This window comes from Podarcis gaigeae (assembly GCF_964106915.1).
Source record: "Podarcis gaigeae genome assembly, chromosome: 11".
In the NCBI taxonomy this organism is placed as follows: Eukaryota; Metazoa; Chordata; class Lepidosauria; order Squamata; family Lacertidae; genus Podarcis; species Podarcis gaigeae.
Window position 1 is genome coordinate 45542633 of NC_139687.1, and position 27446 is coordinate 45570078.

At 43.2% G+C, this 27446-nt stretch overlaps 2 protein-coding genes across 15 annotated transcripts in view; both read right to left on the reverse strand.

Annotated features, from left to right (window-relative positions):
- Positions 1-9289, reverse strand: part of CCDC152 (coiled-coil domain containing 152) — a 28918-nt gene extending 19629 nt beyond the window's left edge. The window contains exons 1-4 of one of the 11 annotated variants that reach the window (XR_014556381.1): positions 8631-8791; positions 6161-6256; positions 5099-5204; positions 394-462 (exon numbers count right to left, since the gene is read on the reverse strand). Coding sequence is in view for 10 of the 11 variants with exons in the window: in XM_083703697.1 (XP_083559823.1) it covers positions 394-462; positions 5099-5204; positions 6161-6223 (238 nt within the window). In the remaining variant the exon portion in view is untranslated. The other 10 variants (XM_083703697.1, XM_083703696.1, XM_083703692.1 and 7 more) reach the window with 10 other exon arrangements.
- Positions 9290-12609: 3320 nt separating this feature from the next.
- The window catches only part of GHR (growth hormone receptor), a 101868-nt gene continuing 87031 nt past the window's right edge, over positions 12610-27446 (reverse strand). For all 4 annotated transcript variants that reach the window (XM_083703560.1, XM_083703558.1, XM_083703561.1 and 1 more), the window contains exons 4-10: positions 26886-27043; positions 24994-25172; positions 23023-23188; positions 22246-22336; positions 18310-18379; positions 14364-17469; positions 12610-13949 (exon numbers count right to left, since the gene is read on the reverse strand). In XM_083703560.1, coding sequence (XP_083559686.1) covers positions 16495-17469; positions 18310-18379; positions 22246-22336; positions 23023-23188; positions 24994-25172; positions 26886-27043 — 1639 coding nt within the window. In that variant the 3' untranslated portion in view covers positions 12610-13949; positions 14364-16494. The remainder of the gene's footprint in view (positions 13950-14363; positions 17470-18309; positions 18380-22245; positions 22337-23022; positions 23189-24993; positions 25173-26885; positions 27044-27446) is intronic.

Below are 27446 nucleotides of genomic sequence, written 5' to 3' on the forward strand. Positions count from 1 at the left end.
TCAGGAACTTTATAAACTCCTTGTCATTTTCCAGACCTATGCACTCACCAGCATTGTGCTGGATTATCTCCCCAACCACCCAGGTGACTATGCCAGCAAAAAAATGGATAAAGACATGGAAATAACCTTGTGCAACATCTGCCAATGACACACAAGCAGAGGTTTTCAACCAAAGCAGCATCCTATGCCAGACACACAAGACTGAGCTGTATGCAACTTGCATTGAAGAAGTTTAATAGAGATGCCTAAATACAACTACTTTTGCTGATGCATATCTATATGTAGTCAACCCTTATTGGAAGCACTATTCCAAATACTGTGTTCTAGTCCACACAAGAGCAGCCTCTAAACACATTAAGAACAACATCAACACTGCAGCTAGCTTTTTTTTACCTCTCAAATTATACTGGTTTTCTATAGTTTGTTGGAGACCTTTAATCACATTTTGGAGTGTAGCACATTCTTTTAAAAAGAAAAAGAGAGAAATTGGTACACTTGAATTACTGCAATAATTTAATAATTATTAAACTGCATCATAACATTCAAAGTTATCTTAAGGTAAAGGTAAAGGTACCCCTGACCATTAGGTCCAGTCACGGACAACTCTGGGGTTGCGGCGCTCATCTTGGTACCTATTTATCTACTTGCATTGGTGTGCTTTTGAATTGCTAGGTGGGCAGGAGGTGGGACTGAACAACAGGAGCTCACCCCGTTGTGGGGATTCAAACCGCCGACCTTCCTATCAGCAAGCCCTAGGCTCAGTGGTTTAGACCACAGCACCACCTGCATCCCACAAAGTTATCTTAGTCATCAGCAATAAATACTTCCTTGTTCTGGTGTAATGAAGAAGTATTATACAGGATGCTGTCTTTCTAAATTATGCATCTTCTTTGTAGACATCATTGAAAATTTACAAGTTTGCCCACTAGTTAAGAATCAGCAAAATAATTGCATTTAAAGAGGTGTTCTCAAGTTTCATAGGGCTTCATGCAGTTTCAAGAAGTGAACACAAGATGGACCTCTGACATCCCCATATTGTTCATGCCTTCTATAGTCTACTTATAAAAATACAAAGCATTGCTTTATATTGAGATGCATGTACAGAGGAACATCTCCACGTAGCATTATAGAGTCATTCTCTTTCCTTTCCCCTTACTTGCCACATAACAACGTATGCGACAACTCATATTAAAGTGATATCTTTTCTGTACCTCATAGGAAAAGCTCCAGATGCCCTGCTCTTCCTAATCCCACCCCCTGCAAAATTGTTTAGATGAGAACAGCCAATGCCTTTGCACCTGTTCTAGTTTCCAAACCATCTCCCAGATGGAACATATTGGAAAAACGCATCTTGGAGATTATTAACTGATTTTGATTCCTTGTTTTGACTTTTTTATTTTAAAAAAGAGCAGCCCATTGCAGGGGTGCCAACTTGCCCTCAGGATTGTGATGTCACATGCACTATGTGCAGACATGTGCATGTGACATTACCTGTCCGCATTGCAGTGGCTGATGGCAGCGGCTCCTCTTCCTCCTCCTCTCTACAGCCAGCAAGGCACTCTTTTCCAGGAGGAGGGACTCAGACACAGAGACAGAGACAGAGAGACACTGCCTCAGCATCCCAGAACCCCTCCACCTGCTAGCTTTTCTCATTGACTTTGTGGGTGCCTGGCCCCCACAATTATATTATTGTGGGCGCCCAAGCACCCATGGCCCCCTGGAGTTGGCTCCTCCTATGCCCCATTGTTTACAATTTGCCCAAAGGAAATAGAATCCTAACATTCAAAAGGTGACAGTGCGCTGTTAATAAAGGCTGCTTATACGTGTAATTATGCTGTATAATATCAAGCAGGGGTAAGGCTTCTAAGCAGGCAGATTGGACAAATAAACTGAGCAGCTAAAAGACAGTAGTATGTGGGTTTTAAGGTATTTTTAATGCATGCACTTCCAAAAAATGCAGGTAGCAGAAATTATTTTTATATGGTATTGATGTAGTGCACACATGCATTACATTAAAACCATTCTGCCTTCATTGCTATTGTTTTATTAACACAGAGACTTAATGGATAAGAAATTTTAGTTGATTTTTGAAAAGATCAATTAATCATGTGATAGCATTACTTTAGGAAGACTATCCAGCACTTTTCACCATCAAAGTCATCTTGTTAATATCTGCTCGGTCCTAGCTCCTGCCAACCTAGCAGTTCGAAAGCACGTCAAAGTGCAAGTAGATAAATAGGTACTGCTCCGGTGGGAAGGTAAACAACATTTCTATGCACTGCTCTGGTTTCGCCAGAAGCAGCTTAATCATGCTGGCCACATGACCCGGAAAAATGTTGGCTCCCACAGCCAGTAAAGTGAGATGAGCGCCACAACCCCAGAGTTGTTCGCAGCTGGACTTAACTGCCAGGTGTCCTTTACCTTTACTGCTTTTTTATTTTTTCCATAACAATACAAGTAGCAAAAACAATAAAGTCAAAGGAAAACATGTCAGCATGGCATGCCAATTCACAATACCATTTTGCAAAATAAGTCACATATTTTGGTCTTAAATCTGGAATGCATCAAATGTAGTGCAACCAAGTCAGAAAGCACTGTTCTATAATCAGATACTTATCTTATGTTAACATCCTATTGCAAACCTTTAATATTTTTTAAAATTCTAGCTAGCCCTGGAACAAGGGCAGGCAAAGCCAAGACAGAATTCGGAGGCTCATGGGCAAAGCTGGAGGATCAAGTGTATAATGGGCAGAGCTTTTTGAACTATGGAGCTTATTGCCTAGGGACCCCTCAGACCTGCAGCAGCCCTAATTTATGGAGAAGATTGCATTAATATCTGCATTGATTGCTTCCATCACATTATTTATTGGAGGACTCCAGTGACTTGCTAGTCCCTGTCTAAACCAGGAATGTAAAAAACCAGGCCTTAATAAGTCAAAAGCTGTCATTGTGTTTTTATATCATTCCCTTTCTTTGCAAGAAAAGCCTTTGTATTAGCAGAAGTTGGAATGGCTGGTCAAATATATCATTTGCCCTGTCAAAATATCTATGATTAAAGGCAGTTTTCCCCCAGTCTGCTGTAGCATTTGAAGCATACTTCATAGGCCGTAAATTGTTCCATGCCCAACCCCCCATTACAGTCCTTCTAAGCTCATCTGCAGATTTGCAGATCACTGAGATCAGACACACTAAAAGAACATTTATTTTACAAAAGATATAATCCAGACATAGCCCTTCACAGAAAAATATAATCAATTTTAAGCATTCATCCTAAAATGCTTCACACTTTTAGTACTTTTTACATTGTGAAATGAATTCTTGCAGTAAAGACAGGCGACCCATTATTCTTGTGATATATTACACAAGACCTGCTATTCTATGCACACTTAACTAGGAGGCACAAGTCCTATTTACCAGTAACTCACTGGGCTTACTTACAAGAAAACCTGCAAATGATTGGACTGAAGAGCAGAACAAGAAATAAAAGCTCCTCACAGGTTATCTACTTATCTACACCATCATGAATGCATATGTTTGAGGTCATAAACTGCTTTTCAATAGAAAGGGGGCTTTATTCTTAGAAGAAACTGTTAAGCTGTGGGTGAACATATCAGACTACACAGCGATTCTTCAAACAGCTCTTGTTTATTCACAGGCCAGAACAGAACTGAACTGAAGGGTTCAGCCAGCCTGCTTATATAGAGCTCCACTAGAACGCAACAGTAACCATTTTCTGTAACTATCCAATCACTGAACGTCACTTTTGATCCCTTATTTGCATATGTGGACCTGAACTATCTACAGTATCCCCCTGCTGGCCCAGGGTGAGAACTTCAGTACATAACAGATACATCTCCACAACTGCTAAGTTACAGTTTGACTTCTGTGGACTTTTTTTTTTTTTACCTACCATAGTATATAAATTAATTTTCACCTTTATTAATATTAAAACTTCCTAGTGTTTCACCTAAGGATGCTAGTAGACCTGGACAGCACTCAGTTTTCATATATCCAGATATGTGGAATCTATTTTTCTTCCTAGCAGACAACATGATACCTGCACAACACTTTGCAGAGTCTCATTTGAATGTCAGCTGCCTCAGACCCTCCAGGTGTTCGCATTTTCCAGGGACCTCCTTGATTTAGATATGCCATCCCGTTTTCTGATTTGATCCCGGAATGTCCCACTTTTCCTTAAGGTAAAGGGACCCCTGACCATTAGGTCCAGTCGTGGCCAACTCTGGGGTTTCGGCGCTCATCTCGCTTTATTGGCCGAGGGAGCCAGCATACAGCTTCCGGGTCATGTGGCCAGCATGACTAAGCCGCTTCTGGTGAACCAGAGCAGTGCACGGAAACGCCGTTTACCTTCCCGCCGGAGCAGTACCTATTTATCTACTTGCACTTTGACGTGCTTTTGAACTGCTAGGTTGGCAGGAGCAGGGATCGAGCAACGGGAGCCCACCCCATCGCGGGGATTCGAACTGCTGACCTTCTGATCAGCAAGTCCTAGGCTCTGTAGTTTAACCCACAGCGCCACCCCACTTTTCCTTAGGATGTCCCTATTTTCATTGGAGATATATTGGAGGGTATAGAGTTATCCAACCCCTGAGCAATCTTGTATAGGGAAGGTTTTTTTTTAAATGTTTAATGTTTTATTATGTTTTTATGTATGTTGGAAGCTGCCCAGAGTGTCTGGGGCAATCAAGTAAGATGTGTGGGGTATAAATAGTAGAATTAGCATTATGGAATGGGACGTCCTAATTTTCATCGGATAAATGTTGGAGGTTATACTGCGTTCTCCCACATTCTGTTTTAATACTTTGACCAGATGCAGACTCACAGCATTATCATCAGCCACATCCTCTGCCCACCCCTTTCTTTACTGTCTAACCTGATGAAGTGTTCTAGAGAGCCTGGTTATCTTAATACACCTAATAAACTTTGAGAGAGTTAACCAGGTTAGTCTGCGGCAGCAAACTCAACATAAAGCCATGTAGCACCGTGGAGGCTAACAAATTTATTATGGAATAAACTTTAATGGGCACAAGTCCACCTCATCAAATCTGTGGTTATAAAAACAATGCCAAGGAATGCTTACCTTCTTTAGCTGACTCTTCCTTCATTTGGCTTGCTGTCAGTAACTTGTTTGTTTCATCTAACTGAAGACTAAGAATATTATTTTTTCCATGAAGCCCTGAAATTTTCTGTAAGAAAAGTTGAGAATTCAAAATTTAACAAGTTGTCTAACATTACCCTCCCATCTTCACAGTTGCTCTAGGGGCTAGGCAATAAAGTCTAGCCATGTGCTGTTTAGGCAACAATTAATTAGAGACTTGAGAGCATTAACCACAAAAAGTTACCGGTACCTCAGACCAATTATGGAAAGGTTTCATAGAGAACATACAGCTGTGTTTTGGGTGATGTCTGAATTCATCTGCTGACTTTGTACTTTACTTTTTTTTTAAGCTGGCTTTCATTTTGCAATTATTTCTCGTATTATTTATTTATTTCATTTATAAATCACTTCCCATGAGGCATCCTAAAGCGATTCACAATACATATACATTATATGTATATGTATATGTATATGTATATGTGTGGTGTGTGTTAAATAGTGCGTAGACATAGCAGACGACGCAGTGATTTCTCCAAAGCAGCTCTTTATTTGTGAGTTGGAACACAACTGAACAGCAAACAGTTCACCCGGCCTGCTTTTATAGGCAGCCGCCTGTCAACATTGTAGCAACAACAACCCAGGGTTTCCTGCCTAAAGTAACTGACGTGGACCTGAGTGAAAACTATATACACAATACTCCTGGTGGCCAGGGTGAGGACTTCAATACATAACACCGTGTGTGTTTGTGTTTGTTTGTGTGTGTGTGTAACAACTGCATATATAAAACAATTAAACACACACACACATATACAGTGCTTTTTTTTCTAAAAAATGTTTAGGGGTACTCTCATTTTGACTCAAGAAAACCACCAGTTTATAGTTCAAATCAGGAAAAATAAATACAGTAAATGGACAAAAGTACAAAGATTCACAAAATGTTTAGGGGTATGCGTACCCCTGCGTTCCCCCAGAAAAAAAACACTCTCTCTCTCTCTGTGTGTATACACATTGGCATAACGCTTACAGGATCTATACTCTTCTTACCTTTTCTATATTTGAAAAGCCCTCTAAAAGTGCATCAAGATTCACCACACTGATTTTCTTCATGACTGCTTAGCTGCACAATTGCCCAGCTATCTCCTGTGTAATGTACAGTGTATTTAAAGAGAAGAAAACAACAACGGATAGCAAAAACTTCTGAGCAAACATTTACTGGATTGCATTTGCTGCATTGTAAGCCCTTCCCAGCTCTGAACTCACTGGATGGCACAAGAACATAGGAAGCTGTCTTAGATCAAGTCAGACCATTGGTCCACCTATCTCAGTAATGTTTACTGACTAGTTTACTGACTAGGGAGGGACATTGACAGCTCTGCCTGGAGAGGTCTGGGAAATTGAATTTATATTAAATGTTCTGCCCTCTTAACCAGCTCATGACTGACATGTGGCCCTCTGAAGATTGCCTAGATGTGAGTTCAGCCTCCACAGTGAAGAAGATTCTCCACTCCATTAATACAACAATAACGATGTGCCCTAGCTAAAAAATAGGTGATTGCTTCATGATGATTTGAGAGAAACAGTGGCGTAGCGTGGGTTGTCAGCACCCGGGGCAAGGCAAGTAATTTGCGCCCCCTAACGCATGGATTTGCGCCCCCTAACCCCCAGATGTTGCGCCCGGTGCGGCCGGCCCCCCCTGCACACCCCACGCTACGCCACTGGAGAGAAGATATGATAGCCTTCTTCCAATATCTAAAGAACTGTCACATGGAAGATAGAGCAAGCTTGTTTTCTCCTACTCTGGAGGGTAGGACGCAAACCAGTGACTTCAAGTTACAAGAAAGGAGATTCTGGCTAAACTATCTGACGATAAGAATGGAGGGAAGGGAACAAACAGCTCCTCAAGTTTGCTTTCTGCGAGGTCCGTCTCTGAGTGAGGTTGTTAGGATGCCGCAGAAGTTGATTCCCTAAATCCGGGAAATGCGTTTACTTATTAACATTTTCCTGCACCTTATAAATTATGCTCAGAGAGGCCAGAAGTACTTAACAGCCCCTTTATAACATGGTGACCCTGTAAAATGGTGGGAGCTGCCTTCTGGGGTCCCTAAACTCCGCTAAGCTCAGTGTGATTCAGAGCGCCCCCCCCAATGACCATTGATTCCCAGTTCAACCATAGGGTAAGGTTGATTTGATTCCCTGCCCCTTTTCTGGATGCAGATCTCCACTCCCTGCTTCTTGCCTGGCGGGGTGTGTGTGCCATTTTGTAGTTCACCTCAGGTGCCAAAATGTCTTGGGCCAGCCCTGACAGCAGGGTTTTCTGGAGTATGAAAAGTATAAAGTGCTATAATCTATAGTAGCAAAAACAAGGCAGAGCCCTGTGATTTGTTATTTATTGTGGTATCCAGCTTTCATGGCCAAAACTAATCTTGATACACCGCAACAAGTGTATTAGTCTTTACGGGAACCAGAGAACTGTGATTCTTTTGCAGAATCTTGTTATTCGCTATTATATTTTTCTACATGGCATTGCAGTTTACAAAACACCCTGTAATTCCCGTCTCACTTAAATGCCTTGTTATCTTCATGGCGGCAGCAAACACTTCAATACCAGCCAAAGCTGCCCCAAGGGAAGCCAGAGATATTCCCTGCCAGGCTGATCACTAGCATTTGTAGATTTTCTTCTTGAAATTTTTGTCTAGATGCATAAGGCATTTCTTTCTGGAACGAACTATCCATCCAGAGCAACAGCAAGGTTACTGGACCAGTTTTATATACTCAAAGTCCTAAATAGGAACAGAACAAATAAGCGAAACATTCCTCACTGGTCAATCACTAGGAATGCCTGTTCATCCTCCCACTAAAAGCATGGCTCAGTTTAACCAAGGAACAATAAGATGGATGCTTTATTTTTATGAGAAAGGACCATCATGCATTGTGAGTGAGGCTGACAAATTTTGAACTGGTTCTTTTAGAAACAGGTTGTTTGGACTTGCTTGTGTCAATGAGCTGGTGGTCATGTTTAGCCATAGTCAGCCAGAAAGTTCAGTGGGTGACCTTAGCCTAATCTCTATTTTCTTAACCTACCTCACAAAGTTGTGAGGTAAGAACCATGTAAGAACTTGAGTTGTGTTTTTTTTTTGGGGGGGGGTGTTGAGGAAAGGTGGTAGCTACATAAAAAAGAGAGGAAGAAATGGATGCTTTACCACCACCTTATTTCTATATATCGAAAGTATCTTAAAAGGCAGAAGAGTATGCTGGCCTGGTGTTTTCCTGCTCAGCTGGCAATATTCAAAAGGATATACTTGTTCAGAATATATTTCAGAGTCAGTGAATGTGTTAGTATTGAGTGACAAATTTTATAGGGAACAGGGAGGGTACGCATTGACTGAGAACTCAGAGACACAAGTTTGAGGGGAGGTTGGTGTTTGGGCCATGAGGAACTTCAGCATCCTGAAGTGACTTGTCAGAAATAGGAATCAGAGTTGGCTTGAAAACTAGGGCAAAACTAAGCCGCTACCTATAATTTTTATTTTTATTTTTTCTGAGACAGGTTCCCTTTTACAAAGAGAATTCCCACGAAAATGCTTCTGAGAATGTTTCCCTCAGAGTGACAGTTGCTTCCCTCTCAACAGAAAACCCACATATCTTGCTGCCCAGAAAAGGCGGGAAAGGTCTCTGCCTCAGGAACCAACGGATGGAGCATACCACTCATGGCTTAAATGGAACGAGAGGGGTGTTTCCCCTGTGCTAGCCTGATAATAGGTTCATCCACACATTCCAAGTGGTTAGGGAATGAATATGGACACCCCCTGCCTGGGTTTTGAGCTGCGCCCGAAAGAAACTTACCTGCACTTTTCTAGAAGAGAGCTGAGTGCACACCATACATTTAAAGCACATGCTGTTACTAAGAATTCTGGAAACTGTAGTTTGTCCCTCATAGAGCTATAGTTCCCAGCACCCAGTTCCCATGATAGATTTTTGTTGTTGTTCAGAACCCATTTCTTTGCATAGATCTTGCTTTTAAGACAGTACTGGTTCGGATAAAATTAATAACGTTGTTAATTTTCATACATATTTCTAGAACGGAACGCAGTACTTTGCACACATGTTTGGAAGCTAGCACTTCTCCTTGGAGAAAGCAATTTATCAAAGTTGCATTTGAAAGGAAACCCTTAAAGTAAGGTTTTGAAAAGGTCGAGGGGTGCACTGGCACTGCAAAGGATTGGATCCTCTCTCTGAACAGCTGTTAAGCAAGAGAATCTAATCTTGCGTGGCACCACTTGCTGTTCCTTTGCAAGTGGCTTCCTTACTGGCAATGGAAGCCTTGTTTTCTAAAACTGTCAATAATGTCATTTTATAATTGAGTCTGTATATGCATGTTCACAAGCGGCAAACTCCACAACCCCAACAGTTTGTTTTCTAAGCTGAGGGAACACTAATTATGCTCATTAGAACACCTGCTTGCAAGCTTAAGCAAGTGACTGCATATTTTAATGTTTGCAAATGCTAAATGGCACCTTTCAAGGTTGCTTAATTGAACAAATTGCAGGGAACCAGCTTAATTGTTGCTAGCCAGAGATTCTTGGGACAAAAAATAAGCAAACACATTTGTTATTCTGCTTGTGTTGTGGACATAACTTTATTTTGGCCTTTGTTGTCAGAAACTGTCAGCCAATGACCCTGTAAAATGGCAGGCCAAGTAATTGGGAGTTAAGTCCAGCAGTGGGAAGGCTTCCAGGATGCTGTTTAGAGCACACCATCAAACTAGTATATCACATATAAAATTAAAGGAACTTTTAACCACCCTCTTCTCACACAAAAGATCACTGACCATAGGGAGGCTCAAATGATCCTCATAGATGGGTAAGCCTGTGTGATAAGTCTTCTAGATTTAGGGTGGCCAGTTAGTCATTGTCCCCAAAGAAACTTTGCATCACCCCCTGAAATGCCATCCAATTTGTATATGGTGATTTACATGGAAAGAGACAAATCTATAGGGACGCAGGTGGCGCTGTGGGTTAAAGCCTCAGCGCCTAGGACTTGCCGATCGAAAGGTCGGCGGTTCGAATCCCTGCGGCGGGGTGCGCTCCCGCTGCTCGGTCCCAGCGCCTGCCAACCTAGCAGTTCGAAAGCACATCCCGGTGCAAGTAGATAAATAGGGACCGCTTACTAGCGGGAAGGTAAACGGCGTTTCCGTGTGCGGCTCTGGCTCGCCAGAGCAGCGATGTCACGCTGGCCACGTGACCCGGAAGTGTCTCCGGACAGCGCTGGCCCCTGGCCTCTTAAGTGAGATGGGCGCACAACCCCAGAGTCTGTCAAGACTGGCCCGTACGGGCAGGGGTACCTTTACCTTTACCTTTACCACAACTTGTGTCTTAGCTCAGTCTGCTAGCCAGGTGCCACTCAGTGCTGATGGGCATCTTGAAGACCCCTCCTGCTCATTCTTTTTACAGTTCCTTATCTTTAAACCAAGGACCCCTTCACTGACAGCCCTTCAGTATGGAATACTGTTCTCTGTAAAGCAAGGCTGTGTAATATACACATTTTATTGTAGAATCAATGTAGCCTGATTGGCTCCCTGCCCTGTACAGTCCATACACAGTCTAATTCTATTGCATATTTTTCGCTCCTTCTGGAGAAACTGGTTTCATTCCCAAAAACAACAGTTCATTGCAGATTGATTCTGCATTACTTGCAATGTGTCCATCTGAAAACAGATGCAGGCCTGTCCAATGATGTTGTGAGTGGGCATATACTTCCTTCTTCACTCAGCGTGGGCATGTGCAAGAAACGATGTGATTGATAATCTAATCAAGGCGGGGAGTTTCAAATGGTATCAAGTAACCACATCCACTCTTGTGGACGGCAGGATCTAGAACAAATCTAGATCAAAAGCTGCGTGTTGAGGACGAATGATCATGGATTGAGAAAAACTACAGTTGTGTACATTAGTCTGTACACAGCCTGAGACCCATGACCACCCTATTCAGATGACAGAAAGCACCCATATGCTTCGGGCAGGCTTCCCTGTTTGCAAACATCGCTCCAGCATGTGGGCAGCTGAGGGGCAGAGACACTGCAGATGTGACACGACCCTGCTCTATATCCCCCCCCCATATGATTGTTTATCTCCATACGATCATTTAGCGGGGATGCTTGAAGGGTTCTCTTGACTTTTAGAACAGTAAAAGTCAATGAATACCATGTACACCAGAAAGGATAGAGCCTACAACAATGTGTTACCCAGGGGTACCTGAGGGGTTTTTTTTCAGGTGACCCCTCCCCATGGGTTAAAATATTGCACTAGGAGGGTTGTGAGCCCTGTGCACTGCAGTAGCCAGTATATGAAGGTTTAAATATATGCTGGTGCATGCATGTTGACCTGTTCCATGCAAGAGGGGGAGCCGATTGTGGCAGGATTCACCACCTCCTTGCATGTAGTAGCTCTATACCCTTACATCAACACCTCTGTCTTCACACACACTGGCCAAATGTATGTCTTATGATGGTGGTGGTGCATGGCTGTTGTGCATGTTGGCAGGAGAGGCAGGAAGAGTCTGCAGAGTCCTGTGAACCCCTCACATGTTTGCTTATTGTGCGTGCTAGCGTGTGTGCTTCACCACTGTGACTCAAGGGAGATGATGTGCTCCTCAGAGGGTGGCCAGTAAGTACACTGTTGCAGTAAAAATGAAGCTTTGAGAAATGCAAGAACAAAGTGTGCTTTCAGTGTCAAGTCAGGAGGGGGAAAAACCCTCGTCCTTCTGTGCAACATTAGGAAATGTTGGCATTGCGTAGGCTGTGTCCTCCTGAACTCTACTATGTTTTTTAAGCAAAATCCTTGTTACTTGTAGACGTGTAGGCAAAGGAGCACCCAACACAGTAAGAGTGCATTGAAAGTTTCAGCTGCCTTGGGATCGCAGTGGTAAAAGGAAGCTTAACTCGTTCTCTCACTGCCAGAGTCCCAACAAAAACAAAAATCCTCCCCAAAGCTGCTATTTGCATATCAAGGGCAGCTCTCATAGGCACCAATGGAGGCTTCCCATTAAATACATGTAGCAGTTTAGGAGGGGCAATTTTTCTTGGGACGGTGGCAGAGTAAAATCCTTGCTTAGGTTTTCCCAAGACGATTTAAGTTGTTTTAAAAGTGCATACTCATTGTATCAACACAATTGGCTTGCAACTAGTTTGGCCCTGAAATGTCTCCAATGAAGTTTCACTGGCTGAGGCTGCAGTTTCCACGGGGATGAGAGTGGAGGGCTGGAGTGGGGCAGGGTTCATCTCTTCACAACTTTTCAAAGTAGGCGGAAGAGCTTGTGCCACTTGAATTTTCTCAGATCGTGGCTGTCAGTCATGCCCTCTCTAAGCCCCACTTACATATGTGAGGATTACAGGACAGGAATGACACCCGTGGCATTTTGATGGTCAAAGAATAAAATATTAAATGTGTTTTCACCCTCTGTAAAGTTTGTGCAATAAAATATGCAATGATGTCATAATGGATTGAAGAAAATAAATTTATTGAAATAAGGAACACTGACAGAAGGCAAGTTAAATATAAACAGAAGGACACAAATCTTTATACTGGGGTATAATGGCTTGTGTAACCAGCAAAGTACCAAAATGACATTCTGAGATTGATTGAGGTATTTAACTAGTTTTTGGTGATAGAAACACTCTTGTCAATAAGACTTGCTTGTCCCCAAGAGAGACTCACATAGCTTCAATGGCAACAGGGCCTAGAACTAAAGAAGGCAGCTGTTAGAAAAATTTAACAGCAAATTAGCAGAGTATCTAATAAACATCAGCTTAAAAGTACGAGCCAAATGCAGAATTTCCCAGTTTCAAACATTTGGAAGGCAACACACCCTTGCTCTTATTTGTGCCTTAAAATATTTATATTTGTTAAAATAGCAAGTACATAAAAAACTACGTTGACTTCTGAAGCAAATCATGATTTGTTTCTGAGCTACATTTTTTTCTCTCTTTAGAAATGCTTATGGCAGAGTCTTCCCCTCTAATTTGCTTTGCTTCTCAAAGCTTGCTTACATGATCCAAGATGCGTAGATTTTAAAATTCACAACTGTGGTCTATAATAAAACTCAGTATTTTGTTTTCATTTACACGTGGTTTCAGGCCACATACTGCAGCTTGCTGTGATCTGCTTTCACAGAGCTCTACTCACCTGAGACAAAGGCTGTTACTGCTGACACAGTCCTTTAGATAATGTAATGTATAATCACAGCCTAGAAGGCAACCAGATGATGTGAGAAAGGGATACTTCTGGTTTACCCCTTATGCTATCTCCAGCTAATCTCCCCTCCTCTTCCCCACCCCAACTGCTAAAGGAGACTAGTAAGAAAGCTACCAGGGATGCGGGCGGCACTGTGGGTTAAACCACAGAGTTTAGGGCTTGCCGATCAGAAGGTCGGTGGTTCGAATCCCCGCGACAGGGTGAGCTCCCGTTGCTCGGTCCCTGCTCCTGCCAACCTAGCAGTTCGAAAGCACATCAAAGTGCAAGTAGATAAATGGCTACCATTCCGGCGGGAAGGTAAATGGTGTTTCCGTGCGCTGCTCTGGATCGCCAGAAGCGGCTTAGTCATGCTGGCCACATGATCCAGAAGTTGTCTGTGGACAAACGCCGGCTCCCTCGGCCAATAAAGCGAGATGAGCACTGCAACCCCAGAGTCGTCCGCGACTGGACCTAATGGTCAGGGGTCCCTTTACCTTTACCTTTAAGAAAGCTACCAGTAACATAAGGTCCAGCAGCATCTCCTTTTTCCTGCTCAGGATGACTTCATGGCTTTCCTTGACAACTTGGGACAGAGCTTTTGATACCCTAAATCAGGGGTGTCTAACTCAAATTCATCGGGGGCCACATCAGCAGTTTGGTCACCCTCAAAGGGCCGGTTGTATCTGTAGGACTTACAGTACAGGAGAGAAGGGTTCAGACAGCCGTTGGATCTGTCACATCACCGCATGGCATGTGCTCAATATAAAAACAAGTGGAGGTTTCCTGAATGCATGTAAAGTGGAGGCTTCCTGTGTAGAACAGCTGGCGCCGCTAGAGGGCAGACATTCTCTGGCTTGTAGGCTGCCGCGCATGCGCTGAAGAGGCAGCTTTCTTGTGTCAAAAAAAAAAAAAAGCGAGAATAAAAGGTGAAGGCTGGCGGCCGGCGGCGGCTACACGGGCCACATGACGAGGTCTGGCGGGCCAGATTCGGCCCGCGGGCCTTGTATTTGACACCCGTGCCCTAAATCATCAAGGAGCCACAAATAACCATGATGTTGCTGCTTCAGTGTGATCCTAAGCAAGTTTATTCACAAGCAAGTCCCACAGAGTTCTGTGGGGCCAGTGTTGAAATCATGAAATACATTTTAACACATCAAACACAGTGGGCCATGATTCACCTATTAAGTCCTGCTTATTTCCTCCACTCGGCTGCGCATTAGTGTGGAGATAGCAATGCAACAGCCAGCAACCGTTTTATCGGTTGAATGTGCGACCTGTGGTCAAGGAACAGCAGTAGCAGGCTCTTGAGTTCTGCCTAGTTCACAGCAATGTTTCGGTATGGTACGGATTTGTACCCACAGCTCAGTGGCAGAAGGCTCCAGGTTTGATCTCTCTCATCTCCACTTTTTGAAAGAAACAATTAGGTAGTAGGTTATGCTAAAGTTCTTTGCGCAAACTCCCGGAGAGCTGCTGCTACTCAAGAGTAGGCAATATTGAACTAGATGCATCCAGGATGTGGGCTCAGTTAAGGCAGATTTGTATGATTCCCCCGGCTTGAAGTGGGCCCTGCGTCCTGCGCCCCACAGCTCAGAACACTGGACTCCAGAAATTCTGAGCTGGAGACGCTTTGGGTCTAAAAACAGCTGCATATAAGGGCAGCATGGAGAAAGTAAGCGGGGGGTGGGGGGCGTGTTTGCAGGGTCTTTGAATTTAGCCCCTGATTATGTAAACAAAATTTGAGATTGAAGTATGTTAAGGCGTACCTTGAGAGAGAAAAACACAGGTAAATTGTAAATGAGGCATAAGCAACGCGACTTCTTTAAAGCCTCTGAACAACTGACGTGCAGAATATGCCAAACACAAACACACAAACAAGCTACTCTGTTAACAATACTGTACTGAGTTCTGTAGCTTCATTTGATTTGGAGTCTGAGCTTTACAAACAGCCTGGAGCCCCCTGCTCGGCTTCCACTGAGAATATTAGCGCTGAGAGGTCCTCAACAGTTTTTTGAGGAAAGGACTTCAGGATATATTGTGAAGCATAGTGTTGTCAAGTCACTGGGCTTATTTGCCAGTGTGTATTTCTAAACGCCCCATAAAAGTGGATACTGTTCTTGAAAGGCCCTGAAAAATCCAAACCCATTGTAGTTTTTACTGCTATACAAACTGTGTTATGTCTTGTTACAACAACAGACTCTTGTGACAGATCTTGTATGGTTTGTACATGTTCTGATTTGCTACATGTAAAATACAGAAGCATGAATAGCACTTTTAAGAAACGAATAGGCCTCAACAAACTAGTGTAGCAACTAGTTCTCTATAGCTTTTGTGGAGGTATAAAAACTTTCTGTAAAAAATAATATTCTCCTTATATTCTTTTCTTCTTTTAAAGTTGCTACAATGATTGCAGCAGATACATTCCATAGACGGATCATTATAATTAAACTACAGTGTGCAGTGTAAATATAAAATATCCATGCCTGCTTGTCTAAAGTATTAAAATATGTATATTTATATAAATCAAAATAAATGTATTATTTAGCCCAACAATTCCCCCCTGTCCTTCCCAGTATTTCATTCTTCAATTCCCAGTATCAACATCTCTGCATATGGTAGAATTTTAACATGAACTTGCTCAAACTGCAGAAAACACCTGACATTAGCTTTTTGAATAAAGATGATTTACGTAACGTTACAATGCCGTCCAATGCATTAAGAATGACCCCAAATCAACACCTACAAATAACAAAAGACACTCACTGCTACTGGACCAACCCCACTGACGTTTCATAAGACAATATTTACAAGACACGACAGCAATACTGTGATTGATTCAACATCTCAGGTAAACGGAGAAGGGACTGCACTAGCCGACACCCCTCTGAAAATACTGAACGCGTTTGTTTTGGTTGAAGCATACACACTCCCCAAGCCAACTCCATGCCATTGAAATATATACACTCCCCAATTCAAAGGCTCTAGGTGAGCATGGACGGCCTCCAATGTGAACACGGAGCTCCACACCAAAGTGAGCATTGAAACCTCTGCTCACAGGGAGCTCTGCATGTTTTTTCAGAGCCTCACAGAGGCATGGACTGAGGAGTGGGGAAGGAGGGGGGATGGTGCCACTTCCTACTCAGTCCAAGGAAAACTAGGGCAGCATTTTGTTTAGTTGGTCTGTGCTCACGTAACCACAGGACGCAATGAATTCCTTGTCTGGCACTGGGAGAGCGGTGGCGTTGAGCACAAGGCCTTGCGGAGATTGCACTACATGGATGGAGGTATAGTCTGCCACAAGCACCTCGGCACTTCCTGGCTCTTCCTGAACTGCTGCCCTTGCAGGATTCACAGCTGTAGGGGTAAGGCTCTCGGCGGTGAAGTAAGCGTTTTCAGGAAAGCTCTGGTCTTGAACTTCTGGCTCGGCCTCTTTGTGAAGCGTGGCGGGGACACATTTTTTCACATCCAGCTCACAGAAATAGGCACTGTCCATGTCGAAGCTGGGTTGGCACTGGGCAACTGGTTCTTTCGGAGTCTCACTCGGATCTCTCCCCATCTTAACCTTTTGCCCTGGGGAAAGAACAACCCTCCCTCCCGGTGTAATGTCGCTGACCAGCGTGTAAAAGTCAATGTTGGCCATTGAATTCTGGTTGCTCAGCTGGGTCTTGAGAGGCGGGCTGGTCGTCTCGATAGTGTCAGCAACAGAGACATGGGCTTTGGGCTGCTCATCTTCTCCTGGGCGATCAGGCACACCCTCAAGACCTGACGCTGGCTTCTCGTTGTCTTTCTGGTCAAGGCCCAAGAGATCCTCCTCTTTGTGGTTTGCCTTCTTGGACTGGTCGATGTCTGAGGTTCCGTCGCAGGTGTCGCTAGCGCTGAAGTCGGTCTCTGGGATATCCGGCTCACAGCAGCTGGCTCTCCCAGAATCGTCATCCCTTATGCCAAGGCAGCCTTGAGACTTCAAGCGGTCGTCACTGAGGAGCCTGTCAGTATCCAATCCTTCGTTCCTCTCTTCTGCCTCGTCTATATCCAGCTCAATGAATTCCACCCAAGAGTCGTCTCCATACAGTGGTGGCATGCAGCTCCCATGACTGGCTAAGATGGAGTTGACTTCATCAAGTTTTCCTTTCTAAGGAGCCAATTAAAAAAAATAAATATGACAAATTGCAAGAGAGGAGCAACAGTGATCTGAATGATTAAATATGCCAGTATTATATGTGTTCAATAGAAAGGCCAGCTGAAGTCCCAAACTCATAGCTGTCAAATTCTCCCTTTTCTTGCGAGGAATCGTATTCGGAATAAGGGAATTTCTCTTTAAAAAAGGGAAACATTGACAGCTATGTCCGAACTTTGTGTTAGAGCACACTAGATGGCTGGGAGAGAACTGCTAGTGTGCTGTGAAAAAGAGATCAGGTTCATAATTGAAGGCTCCTGAGTGCCATTGCCCTAGACCAGGGATAGCCAAACTTGGCCCTCCAGCTGCTTTGGGACTACAACTCCCATCATCCCTAGCTAACAGGACCAGTGGTCAGGGATGATGGGAATTGTAGTCTCAAAACAGCTGGAGGGCCAAGTTTGGCCATCACTGCCCTAGACAACTGATTCCCAAACTTTTCCTCACATCAAATTGCTTAGGGTCTTGGTGGACCATTGTTCTGCCTGTTGTAGCAATTGTAATGTGCTGTGCCATATGCTGTATGATTTGTAATTGTGACTTCATTGCTTCTTTTATTTCATATATGCTAAATTTTATTGTATTGCTATTTGATTTCCATAGTATTTATAGTATTCTCCCCACAGCACTGGTGCTTGTATCAAGAGTGGAAGACATGATCTCACAATCCTCAAGAAAGCCGTCACACAGCCAAATTTCTTAGGTAGTACACCATTTTAGACTGTTTAGTGTCACTACAGTCAGTTACTCTGATCATTCTGAACACTCTTCCATAGCTTCCCCACAACAAATTACCTTAAAGAGGTCTGGATCGATTCCTTTAATTTTGGGAACTGGAACAGGAGGAAGAATCAGTATCTTTAACCTTGAAAAGAAATAGCAACTTTTAACAGAAAGAAACCTTTTGTGGCTACAGAAGAAACACAAAAAAGTATATCATGAATAATGAAAACAAAAATGTGTGTTTTGGTAACATGTTGTTGAATACTTGGGTAGCATTTGCACAAACCAGACAACATTCCAAACTGGGGTTTGAAGGACATTTTTACTTCTTTTGTAGGAGCTTTTCTGCAAGTTATATAGAATTCTGAAGTTGCAGAATTCTGGACTGCGCCACTTCGGTCTGTTGATAGGGGGCTATATTTTTGGCCTTTCCCTTGAGTAAAAAGATCCCTGCATTTGGTGGGAGTGTCTAATAGGGAAGAATTTTGGAATATGGTTGCTGATTACTGCCAGGAATTTTTCCACATTAGACCAGAATTAAGTCTCCAGAACCATGCTTCTTTATTTTATTTCTTACATTTATATTCCACTTTTCCTCTGCCTTGAGAAAAAACAAAACCAACAACCAAAGAGTGTATACATTTTACTAAATAAGCAAGCAAACAAAATGGTACTATGGTTTCCTGTGTGGAAGCCCCTTAAATTTCTGATCAAATTCCAATCAAGTAGAGATATGTGTGCACATCTGTCTGTGTATCTAGTGAGCAAGTCGTCCCATAAGCATGGTATGCTAAGAATTGTAATCAATTCATTTATTTATTCCTTTAGTGATCTTGTTGCATTTTTGTATGTGTGTGCATGCACATGTTTTGTTGTTTGCATTCTAAACTGTATTTCAAAATAAAGCACCCTTCATGTGTAAAACTAAAATAGCAAGGAGAAAGGCTCACTGTAGTCTTCTCAGTGATATACTGTTTACTAAAGGCAAGGAGCCTTAAGTGGGAAAGCATTCAAAATTATTATGGAACCCCCCACTCCCAGTTTGAAATGATACAGCCCTTTCATTTTGCATAACTTGAATGGCTGCAAGATTCTTATCTTGAAACTGGGAGACTGAAATAATAAATGTCATAACTAGCAACGTTTTAGGAAAACAATGTGCATTTGGGTATGTGGCCAGGATGGGATTACTCAATATTGTGCAGAGTGCCTTTCTTACGAAAGTCGAAAGACATGTTGGAGAGAAATGGAAGGGAGGTCATCCAGTTCTATAAATAAAGGGTTGGTTGCTGTTGAGGATATAATTCTTCTCACTAGTGACATTGGCCTTCAGCGAAAGCCAGCAAAAAAAAAAGGCATGCACAAATCATTGGGAATTAAGTCAGCATGAATTCTGGTCTTTAGCAAAGGGTGATTTGCAGCATATGAGAATTTCAAAAGCCATCTTTAGTACTTTCTGAATCAAGTAACTGATGTCAAATACAAGGATGGGTAAATTTCCTTCTCTTGTTTTTCTTCTGTTTTGAACATCTGTTTACTATATATAACCAATGGGGATAAAATCCTCACTGGGAGGTTAAATATGGAGGCCCTTGGAAGTTCCTGTTATTTCTATCCATTCAGTCACCTGGCAACATGTATGGGTAACACAGCTATCACAGATGTAACACCACAGACAGATTTATTGCCCGATAACCCTCAGATATAAATACTCTGTCATCAAGTAACAGTTCCTTTGTACAGATGAGAAACTGAGGATGAGTTGCCAGGATGACACACTAAGTTCATGGCTAAGTAGGGATTTAAAGTCTGGTCAATGTCGTCCCTTCCAGATGTTGTTGGATCCCAATTCCCATAGATCCTAGCTGGCATGGCCAATGATCAGGGATTATGGGAGTTGTAGTTCAGCAAGATCTGTAGGGCACCATGTTGGTTGCCTCTGCTCTAGGGCAAGAACCATGCCAACCCTGCAATAAACTTGACTAAAGACCAATTCACACCATCAACTAGGCACAGTTAAGTAAGCAGGTTGGATGGAGAATGTGGGTTGCATTAAGCATAGGCAGAAACTACAAGGCAATTGCCTCTACACACTACTAGCCCTGAGTGCAACCCACCTTACAAATACTTCTGGTACTTCTGCTTTTGGCAGCTTTCCAGTAGCATGGGCAATGTGTGTTGAGTTACAAACTGTAGGGTGAAGTAATAGCACGTCATCTTTGCCACTCAACCCATGAGCTGTTCAATTTCCTCCCCCAGAATTAGCTCTGTGTGCTAGCAGATCCTGCAAACAGCTTCATATCCTGCTGTTTAGGAAGCCTGTATTAACAGTGCAGACAGAACACTGCAAGCATTGATCAATTAGATGAGTGGACCAAAGCTTTAACTGATAATTCTTTCCCAACTCTTTTAAGGGATGGGATCAAATCTAAATTTGGACAGCTCATGGGCTGAGTGGTGAAGGTGATCAGTGAGGTGGTAGGATTGTCAAAGGCTCACATTTATAATTTAAGGCTGTTTTGGTACTGGTGTGTTATTGTAATAAGGAATAAGAAAGAAAGAAATCATCAGAGAGATGGCCTTCTTTCTGACACCTCGGTGGTATCTTTTGATCATGGACTAGTGTAAAAGAGGTTATCTTCCTTCACTATTTCACAGAGGTACTGATATTTAGATATGGATGCATGCAAATGGATATGAATGCAAAGCAATAAAATAATTGGAGGAAAAACATTTAATTATTAAATTACAATTCCAAAATCAGTTGATTGGCCTTGTAAAAAAAAGGAGACCTGTGCAATGGGCACATTCACTTCTTCATATAATGCCTGTGCAGTGAAAACCCAAAGCACATGTCAATGTTAAATGCATTTAGCATGCAGTTTTTAGAAATTGCAAATACCATCTAGTGTGGTGTGTGTGTGTGTGTGTGTGTGATAATCATGCAGATCAGAGCTTAATGTGCTATACTGTGTCTTATGATTTTGGTTTTCCCCACTCAATCTCAACTGGTTATTAACTGAAATAAATAAATGGGGGAGGAGGAAGGAAGAAGGAGGAATTTAACTCTTTCTCCCCTGCAGTGATCCTGGGGAAAATCCCTCCATGGAAGTTAATATCTGTATTGGAAGGGTATCTCTTCATAGTGCCATACCACGCTTCCATGCCTGCTGCAATCCGAATAACTATCAGCCTCCCAGCTGATGATATATGCAGTTTAAAAGCCCCACCCCTTACATATGAAATTCAAAGATGCCTTTAACATCATGTGTAGTTTAAGCTATGCTCTGTACTGGGATCGCTGCATCCAGAGAATTAGGCTGCAAGCTTTTTATCCCCACTAATGCTGATTTCATTGCTGAGGTCACCTCGGAGTAAAGCCAATCTGGAAGTAACTGCTCCCATTTTTAAAAAAAACATACTAATGTGAAAAGGTTCTCGCCTTCCTCATGGCTTGAGCCTTGCTTCCTCTCACTTTTCCTGGAACCACTCCTTTTTAAACTGTTGCCTTGAGGAGTTTTGTGTACATGTGTCACGGAACGTTACAGAAACTGGGAATGGATTTTCTCACTGGTCTGTCTGTATTAACAGTTTAATACAACAGCGAGGCATTGGCCAAAGCTGATGTGAGCAGGCTGTTTGCGTGATGTCAGTCATGAATTCACATGAAATGCACGAGCTATGAACTGACTTGAGGTTGTGGCTCCAACATTATAGGATGCAACATGAACAGAATGTTCACATGAGCTTTCTGTTAGTGCAAAACGGACAACTAGCATTCTAATCCAGTGGCAGGGATCCCTAAGCCTGAGTGGCTGAATGTGGTCCACAGTAGGCTCACTGGAATGAATGGACCTATGTTACTCATGTCCACTCATTTTAATGGGTCTACTATGTTGAAGAGGACCAACATTGGATCCATTTTTACTGAAGTATGGGAGAAGGTTTAGGACAACTGGTTGTTCAAAGCGTGACACATTGTCATGTGCAATCTTGCAAATAACTTACTTCTTCTGCTTAGAAAAGAGCACCACAGTTAACATCACCATTACGCCAAGCGTACCAAAGGCAAACACCATAGGCCAAGGAAATGAGAACTCTGAAACAAGAAAGAAGCAAGAACTGTGAGTTGTTTCAGTTATTTGGGTACTCTTTAGTATTCTTTGATGATCTCATGCTGATACACACACACACACACACACACACACACACACACAGAGAGAGAGAGAGAGAGAGAGAAACCCACATATACTGTATTTTCCATGTATAAGATGCCCCCTATTTTTGGGGACTCAAATTTAAGAAAATGCGGTGGTGGTGGTGGTGGCACAGAGTTGTTGAGCTTTTTTAAAGAGGGATTGCCAAAAATCAGTCATCCGCATGCGTCACTAAATGTGCCTCTGTTCTCTCTCCGGCAGAAGCTGCCAATCGCCCACCCAATGGCCGCAGTGTCAGCCAATCAACACCAGCCATTGGCGCAGCAACCGATAACTCGCCCAATAGCTGCTGACAGCAGTGGCAGCAACCAATCAAACGTCCACCCTATGCACTATCCATGTATAACATGACCCCCACTTTTTAGCGTAATTTTTAAAGAAAAAACCCCAGTCTTATACACAGAAAAGTACAGTATTTGTTTTGGGGTGTGTGGCAGACTTTGGAGTCTGAGGGGTGCTGCAGAAGCCCACCCTGGCGTGCATATCATGTCTGCAGTGAGGCCAGGGCATAGAAGTCGGGCATGAAGTGGATATATTTCAAATAAGATCTCTTTTCCACCCCACTTACCTTCGTCATTGCATGGCACCTGGCCTGCGGAGTCAAAAGATACGTAGAGGGTGTCACTGAAGTCCCCATACATTTCAGCAACCCCTTGTGCCCGGACTCGTATCTCGTAATCGCGGCACGTCTTCAAAGAATATATAGGAAACATCGTGGCGGCCTTTGGCTCTAGCTGGAAAAATAAATGGAGCGGTTTTCTGAGCAGTCTTACGAGAAAGGCTGCTCTTTGCTCATAAGCAAAACACTTATGGGGGGAGGGGGTCTTAGAATTACAGATTCACAGAACTGTAGAGTTGGAAGGGACCCCTAGGGTCATCTAGTTCAACCCCCTGCAATGCAGGAATCTCAGGTAAAGCATCCATGACAGATGGCTATCCAACCTCTGCTTGAAGCAGAGTCCACAACCTCCTGAGGGAGTTTGGCAGTCAGGTGTAAGCAGCCCTAAATTCAGGGGAGCTCATTCCAGTAATGGCTATTATTATTATTATGGACTGGGTTTGAAAAGGCATTGAATGGTACACAACTTGAATCTGATTTAAAGAATTAATAAGGGCCATAATCTTCAGTTAATATGCTGCAATTAAAAAAGGAGACAATGGACTGAAATAAATTTACATCTCAAAACAAATCGTTAATAATTTTAAAGTCAAATGTTTTCTTGAATAATGCATTAGAAACGCATTAAAGCCCAACTGAGGTTGAAGCGGCTGCAATTAAAACCACCCACGACGGTTTAAAATAAGAGGCAACGCAGGGAGTAGATGAGCAATTATTGCAACACAAAGGAGAAAATATTAACAACAACACGGAGAATCAATAATATAGGAAAGCTGTTGGGACAAAACAATTAAGGGAAACTTACCTATTTCACTGAAAGTTCAATGTAGATAAGACGTGCCAAGATTTGCAGTGCAATCTTAATCACATCTACTCAGAAGTAAGCCCTACTGAACTCAGCGAGGCTTATTCCAAGGTGTGTTAGGCCTGGATTGCAGTTTTAGGGTTTAAATAAGCTTTCCTTAACAAGTGTTGGGTTTATTTATTCTTTATGTGTGTGCCTTTCATCCTGCTCTGACAGGCAGCACCATTGTCTGCGTCCTTTGCCATAACCAAGTAAATGAACGACGTCAAATCTGCAGAAACTAGATGCTGTCGAAAACTCCAGTTAGTGCTGTGCTGTCCTTGGATCAAGGGGTGACACTGATCCACAGCTGGCTATGGTGGTTAACCTTTTTCGGTCCAGGGGCCACACTGCAATCCAAGGGCCACATGCTGGTGGCCAAAGAAGTGTTTGTGTGGCTAAAGAAATGGCCAGACCATGCTTTTGCACATAGCCCAGGGCACACATGTGGAATTCTGGGTAGGATCTGAACTTGTGGCTCCAGAGCCAATCTCAGGACAGCAGAAACATACATCATCTACTCCACTGTGCAGAGCCCAAATTTAGTCGGAAGGTTTGTGTTCCGTTTTTTTGCACCCCTGTTGCAACCCAATTCTCAAGCGCTCTTCAGGGGCCACAGGAAACCTCTTCAGGGGCTGGATCAGGGGTTAAAAGATAAAGGGACCCCTGACCATTAGGTCCAGTCGTGGCCGACTCTGGGGTTGCGGCGCTCATCTCGCTTTATTGGCCGAGGGAGCCGGTGTTTGTCCGCAGACAGCTTCTGGGTCATGTGGCCAGCATAACTAAGCTGCTTCTGGTAAACCAGAGCAGCGCACAGAAATGCCGTTTACCTTCCTGCCGGAGTGGTACCTATTTATCTACTTGCACTTTGACGTGCTTTCAAACTGCTAGCTTGGCAGGAGCTGGGACCGAGCAACGGGAGCTCACCCTGTCGCGGGCATTCGAACCGCCGACCTTCTGATCGGCAAGTCCTAGGCTCTGTGGTTTAACCCACAATGCCACCCACGTCCCTTGGATCAGGGGTTAGCCAACCCCAAAACTTGACATTCTCTGGGGCTTGCTCCTAGTACACATACCTTCTTCCACTCTGTCTCATTGACTTCTTTGTACTGCAGCTGGTAGTGGAGGGTGATCCATCCATTCTGAACGTCAGCGGAAGGTGGAGGCTTCCAGGTGACCTGGATATCAGTATAGATGCCTATTGGGCTGGTGTTCAGAACAGTCCAGTTGAGTTCGATGGGAGGGTCTGGTATGACTGTGAATTAAAACGTATTTTTACCCCAATGAGCAAAGATCATTTTTTTTTAAATTTCCCAATATCCAATGACAGAAAGGAGTGCTTTTTTAAAACACACACACACAAAGCATTCCCATTAGGTCCACAGAATGCATGTATTAGTGAGTAGGACCATTCCTGTGACTGCTAGCCCAATGCTCATGTGGCTGCTGGCCCTTTCCCCCCAATGGACACTTGTTCAGTGTTAGAAACTTAAGATATTTAAACTAGGCACCAAATGGCTCCTTAAACCAATGTTGCAGTCGCCAAAACAGAATGTCTAGTTGCCATTTGGGGGAAAGATGGCGCTAAAGTTTTATTTTTCAGATGATGGACTGACAGTGATTGATTCTCATGTTAAAAATCTGGCTAGTTCAGATGACAACCTAAGTTAAGAAATTTGAGAACCTAAAGAAGAAAAGCCACTTTATACAGGGACAGTCCACATATATATTGGCCTATTCCTACCTCTGTTTCTTAATGGTGACACGGACCATTCAATAATGTAGGAATATTTTTCACAACTGCGAGAGGGGCAGTGGGGTGGGGCAACTGAAGGCAAGCTACAACAATTAACTATAACGTCGTTCACTGCTTCTGCACAAAAGAAGCATTTTCTTTCCAGTTGTGCAGATAACTGATAGAATTCTACAGGAAGTGGTACCAGGGTGTGAAAACAGTCAAGATCCAATGATCCCCAGGCATGCACCTCCTGGTGCCCAGGCATCTTCACTTGGTCACAAGTGGTCAATATCCAGGTGCGTAATGCACCTGGGATCTGGCTAATTTCAAACACTGGACCCTATGTAAGTACAGATACCTCTACACAGGATCTCCTTCTTGCAAGTGGGATCTTCAAAAGAGACTGCCTATGCAGGTACATATTTATGGATGTGGCCAATGGACTAAACCATGGGTAGGCAAACTAAGGCCCGGGGGCTGGATGCGAGCTAATCGATTTCTATATTAGGCCAATGAACAGTCCAGGAATCAGCATGTTTTTACATGAGTAGAATGTGCCCTTTTGATTAAAATGCATCTCTGGGTTATTTGTGAGGCATAGGAATTCGTTCATTCCCCCCCAATATAATCCGCCTCCCACAAGGTCTGAGGGACAGTGGACCGGCCCCCTGCTGAAAAAGTTTGCTGACCCCTGGACTAAACCCTAACCCCTGTTTCCAGGTGTTCAATGAATGTGCAAAGGGATCATTTGAACTTCGTGGACCAGCCCGAGGAGCTCCTGGTCAGTAGAAAGACGTATCAGGGAAGTAGAGTTCAACTAGTCTTGAACCGGACTGTACAACCCCGAAAGACTCAGGTTTAGGATTTGAGAGAAGGCCTGAATCTGGATTCCCAGGTGTATTTTTGTTTAACTAAGGCCACTGTGGCAAACCGTGCTGGATCCGGCCATGGTGACGTACGCTGCAATTGTATCTCATCTGGAGTACTGTGACAAACTGGTGCCCTCTAGATGTTTTGGAGTATGACTCCCATCCCCAGATCCCAAAGTTCCAATAACTAAAATAACAAGAAATTCAATAAAACAGCTGCCCTTACGCGATGTTCAAAATCAGCTTCCTGAAGAAACGTGCCTACTTCTGCCTAATGGTAGGGCCAGGAGCTGCTTCAAACTAATATGCAAATTAACCTTTGGTTACAAGGCTGCAATGGAAGCATGTAGCGGAAACATACCTAGGTCCTCCACGCGGAAACATAATTCGTCATACATCTTGCTTCCATTAACCAGCCTGACACAATAAGGAACCCAAATGGAGGTGTAGGTTTTGTTGAAATAACAGCTGTTTTCACCGGCGGTTACATAATCAGGACATTCTTTCCATTCGCCCAGCCTAGAAGGATAGGAAGAAAGAACTGTGAAAAAATAAGGATATTATGAGCATCCTCTCCTCCCACCCCTTTTAGGGAAAAGAGTGGCTACATAGGGTTTGGAGCAGACTGATTGATTGATAAAAGGTTATAAAGCAGAAGACCACCTGTTTGCAAAAATAACAACCACAAAAAACCCAGCAACAACCCCAAACCCTTGAAACCTTATTAACACATGCAGTGGATGTATTGATAATTCAGTGTTTTCACATTACAGCTATGTGTATTAATTTGCTTACTGATGACAGGGTCCCTGTTATCAACGTGCCTGTTTTTTGTGAATGGTCACTGTTAATACTGTAATTATTGTCCTCTGTACTTTTCCATACTGACCTCATGAGATTCAGGGTCTTGGAGATCCATGAA